This window comes from Coffea eugenioides, chromosome 11 (assembly GCF_003713205.1).
Source record: "Coffea eugenioides isolate CCC68of chromosome 11, Ceug_1.0, whole genome shotgun sequence".
NCBI lineage: Eukaryota > Viridiplantae > Streptophyta > Magnoliopsida > Gentianales > Rubiaceae > Coffea > Coffea eugenioides.
In genome coordinates, this window is record NC_040045.1 from 36,358,809 (window position 1) to 36,363,668 (window position 4,860).

Below are 4,860 nucleotides of genomic sequence, written 5' to 3' on the forward strand. Positions count from 1 at the left end.
GAATTTGGGTGAGTGTAAATTAATATAATTTGGGTGTAATCGAGATTTTTGGTACAAATTTTGTTGTCTAAATTACAAATTTAAGTTTTACATCAAATTTATGCTAATTTACACGAGCTGTGAGAATTTCACAATTAGTTTGAATTGAATAACGAATCAACTTGTGAAACCTCTTATCATTGAATACTTCCCTTCGTTGTTGTATTGTAGAGCTCATCAACTAATTTATTGATTTTTTGAAAAACCAACTCCTCCAATACCATTATGCTTTTTTTTGTTCCTTGCAATACAAATAAATCTCACCCCCCGGGTGCAAACACAATTTTTTTTGCAAGGTTCCGCTGCAAAAATACAAAAGTTCATCCACTTCTGTATTCTTAATTTTTTTTTTTTTGTTAATCTGGATATAACCTAAATTATGCAGCAGTTCTTCTAGCCAATCTTTTAGACACCAAGTCGGAAGGATTAAATTTAAACTGCCATTCCGATGCAAATTGCAAAAAACACTTTTTTTTCTTTCTTTTTGGGGCCTTACCTACTAAATTTCTGCGCCTCACAACCTTGACTTTTTATTATTTTTTGCAATCGAACACTACGAGTCCATACTAAAATGCAGTCTATTTATATATATACAAAAAAGAAAGAAAGCGTCACATTGTACATTATAACACAACTAGTCCTCGGCTTCGGTCAAATCCTGACGATATCGTTTATATAGACCTAGAGCGTGAATGTCGACATAGTCAACTTCGCTACGCTTAAATCTAGTTGTATAGATACATTCCCTGTCCTCGTTTTCTACCCAAAAAAGTGAAGCATATGTGAATGCAAGCCAAGCAGCGAGGACACAAATTTGGTAGGACTGCGTACAAGCCGAATATATATGAATATGTGAAGGCCAAGCAAAGCACAGACGGCACACAGCAAAATCATGGCGGTCAAATTCGGTAGCACTGCGGACAAGCCAAAGAGGAATGCCCCCGTCATGAATCCCAGAGCCAAAGAAACTTCTTTCACAATTGCCAGGACAACAGCCAACTTAAGCAGGTAATTTTTTGTCACCATGAGCATGATATGTCCAACCACTGCAGCTATGGAGGCAAACATTGCCAAGGAATCTAAAATAACAAATCCAATAAAAGCTGCTTTCTTGCCTAGAACTGCCATGCCTTTGTGTGGACCGTCACTGTTGTATCCACCTGGAACTGTAAAACCAGCTGCAAAAGTGACTGTTACGATCAGTGTAGCCACAATCGAATAATTCTTAGACCATTGTTCGACTCTTTTTACTTCATCAGGACTAGAGAATGCTCGTAAGATCTTCTCTACGGTTGCAACATTTCGATACCCTCGAGTGCCACCTGCTTGCTCCAACTCGTCCTTGATTAAAATCTGTCAAAAACGATATGAGAAACAAAATTGTAACAGCTAAAATATGAAGCGAGCCTTGGTGTACTCTTCCAACTCTACTCGCACATGTGATAGATAACATGCAAAACTATTATTGATCCTTCCAATTGGAAGTGTCATGTTTTTTATTTTATTTTATTTTTAGACAGACTATTAATGTTCATCTTGAACAAGGTTGGTTAGATAATACTGGCTGTGAATCAAAGTAGAAAGCTTACATTTAAAGCAGATATAATGTGAGGAAAGGGAAAAAAAAAACAGTTCAAGAAGAAAACGGGAAACATTAGTTTAAGAAAAATAGTTTTGAAAAAAATATAAAACGAAAACAGGACCATCTTTTTCTTCTTCTTCTTCTTTTTGCGTTTTTCTTGATTTATAAAAAGCCGCGTGGCAATTGTGTTTACACTTTGGTGAGGTTGTGTTTGGTTATTGTATTTCTTACAAATTTTTTTTTGTACACTTACATAAAATAGTGTACTTCTTTAAATATCTAGTGTATTTAGGAACAAAAATAACACTATTTAAAAGTCAAATAAAACTAAGACTTGCAATGGTACGATTAAGTGTACACCAAAAAATACGACAAGCACAACAATTGTACAACATTGCAACAAACACAATATTTTCTACATCAATGAAAGGAATTGTAGTAGCATCACAGACACGATGGCCTGAAATTTTAAATACCATCAGCGTCTTGAAAAATAGGGGTGAAGATACCTAAAATTTAAGGATACGCAAATATAGTAACCATAGACTTGGGAGGATTAGTAGTTAAGAATGTTCTATAACTTACAATCTAACTTTCCTATTTTCTAAAAATAAAATTTTATAATAGTTTAAAATTTTCAAGTTCGTATAAGAAATTTTGAAAAAACTTTTAATAATCACTATGATCACGCAAAGCGGAGGAGGGGAAAAAACACATCTTATACCTTTCTGTCTGAAAGTTGATCACCCCCCACTATTCTGTCTAGAGGCGTCGAGTTGGAATTGTCAAAAGAATTGACATCCACAAAAGGATGATTCACAAGGCAATTCCCATCTAAGTTTTCGGTAGCAACATACAGGTGGAGAGGAGTGTTTCCTTCATTATCCTGTTGGTTAATGAGCTCAGAAGCCCCGGAATTTTGCAAAACAAACTCCAAGACTTCTCCTTGTTCATGCTTTACAGCTAGGTGAAGGATATTCCGACTTTCACCCGTAATCTGAACCCAACAGTCTGGGCAATGGGATAAAATCTCTTCCACCAAAACTACATGTCCATGAATTACAGCAATATGTAGAGCAGTCTTGGAGTCATCATTCTTGGCATAGGCAGTAGACCTATCGGCAGACAGTAATAGTCTTGCAATTTCCTGATGATTGAATTTGGCAGCATAATGAAGTGCAGTCCACCCAAATTTATCGGCATTCTTTATAAGATTAGGCAGCTTTTCCAAAATCAGCATCATGGATTCTGTAAGTAGCTAATATTTTAGCGCAACATATGAAGATATTGTTGTTCACTACATCATTAAGATCAATTACACTACAACAACTTACATATACTGTGTGAATTAAACAAGTGTTATGATTAATGGATAAATATGTACAAACAATACAGAATACATTATTGAAGGGTAAATTATATATAACCTCCCTGTGATTTCATCTATTGCCACATGACTCCCTAACGTTTCAAAATGTCCACTTCACCCCCTATAGTTTTATGTAAAGTGAAAACTTGATGAAAAATAGCCTACATAATATCATTAGTTAAAATATCAATAGTACATTTATTTAAATGCTAAATCAATCGATAGTTTAACCATTTTGAATAAAGTATAAGGAGATTACGTGAATAAATGCAAAAATCACATGAGGTAAAGTGGATATTTATAAAAACCATAAGGTGGTTACAGGGATATTAAAATTTTATTAGACACGCTTTGAAAGCGTGTTTGGTATAAACGCTATAACTAATTATGCATTCCGTTCATTTTTCACTTTACATAAAATCACAAGGGGATTATGTGACTATTTTAAAACCTTAGGAGATCATCTACATTATATAAAATTATAGAGAGGTGTAATAAGTAATTTACCCATTATTAAATGGTATTTTATCAGATTAATTAATTTTTTATAAATCCCTTTTAATGCATTAATCGCTTGTGCCATCAAAGTCCAAATTTCATACAAGGTAAAAAATTAATTCCCCTGTATCAAAATATGAAAATATATATAAAAAAATAAAAAAAAGAAGGACCAGGAGCTCAGGAGCTCATGTTAATATAAAAAATGCTTATCCATGAAGTAACCTGGCGAATTCCAAATTGCGGCAGCATGCAAGGCAGTTTTGTGTCCGGGGCCAAGATAAGATGGTGTCTTGCAAGACTCCAAAATTAGAACCACAATATTATGGCGTCCCTTCTCAACTGCCAGATACAGAGGTGTCTCCACAGCATAATTGTGGGGATAACGAAACTCAGGATCTTCTTGAACTAACAGTTTGGCGATGTCATAGAAGTTGTTCCTAACTGCCTCGTGTAAAGCTGTATTTCCAGCCACACTAGCCATCCTCAGCATCCTCTTGCGCCTGTCAAAACATGGGGGGGACCAGCGTCCTGCTTCCGATTTTGCATGGTCAATTAGTGCTCGAACGATGCCCAAATGCCCCTTTCTTGCTGCCAAATGAAGTGCAGTCTCGCCCTGTTTGTTCAATTTCATAAGCAAACGGCCATGTCCAGCAAGGATAAGTTGGACTACATTTGCAGAGTCACATGACTGGGCTAATACGTGAAGGACTGTGTCTTTTACTGGAGTATGTTGAGAGTAGAAGTAGTCTGAAAATCTTCTCATTACAACCCAATTACCTGACTGTGCAGCTGCATATAATTCGGGTTCCATTTTCTTGCAGCCGCTACGCACTAAAGTCTTAACTGCTCAGGTGCAATGAAAAATGCCAACCTGATGATTAAAGCTGTGAAAATGGATATTCTGCAAGTTATATATCCCACTGACTAGCTAATTGAGAATGAAGCCATAATCGAAGCAGTAATCAGGACTGAACTGAACTCAGATGGAGAGTAAAGTATCAAATTTATGCGGATTGATGCTAAAGTAATCTGTAGAGAAACGTAACAAAGTGGGAATAATGCTCTGAAAATGTATATTCTGCCAATCGTGTGTCACATGACTATCTCATTGTGGATGAAGTCAAGCAGTATTCAGGACTGAAATGAGATGATGCTGAACTAAGATGCAGGGGAAAGTATAAATTTTTGCAGATTGATGCTGAACTAATATTTAGAGAAAGGTATCCAAATTGGAATGCCGACACCAAATTGAAGATCTTGTAATACATCTCCTATACGAATTTTGTCTGCCCCATTCTTTGTTATTTCCTTGTGCCAGCAATTGTTCTAATCCTCTTTCCTTTCCTTGTGCAAGCTTGCTTTTCATGCA

General features: G+C 35.9%; 1 protein-coding gene across 1 annotated transcript; it reads right to left on the minus strand.

Moving 5' to 3' along the window:
- Window positions 1-619: 619 nt before the first annotated feature.
- On the minus strand, window positions 620-4,348 carry LOC113753252 (ankyrin repeat-containing protein At5g02620-like). Its single transcript, XM_027297353.1, has 3 exons — window positions 3,714-4,348; window positions 2,346-2,869; window positions 620-1,392 (listed from the first exon to the last, which is right to left on the minus strand). The coding sequence occupies exons 1-3, from the start codon at window positions 4,300-4,302 to the stop codon at window positions 799-801; spliced, it is 1,707 nt and encodes a 568-aa protein (XP_027153154.1). The 5' UTR covers window positions 4,303-4,348; the 3' UTR covers window positions 620-798.
- Window positions 4,349-4,860: the final 512 nt, after the last annotated feature.

Bases quoted from the DNA above. Each gene is read 5' to 3' on its own strand.
- LOC113753252 (XM_027297353.1), bottom strand. From the start codon at position 4,302: ATGGAACCCGAATTATATGCAGCTGCACAGTCAGGTAATTGGGTTGTA. The intron at 2,870-3,713 runs GTTACTTCATGG...AGCTACTTACAG, and splicing joins CGCAATTTGGAATTCGCCAG to AATCCATGATGCTGATTTTG. The intron at 1,393-2,345 runs GTATAAGATGTG...CGTTTTTGACAG, and splicing joins ATCAACTTTCAGACAGAAAG to ATTTTAATCAAGGACGAGTT.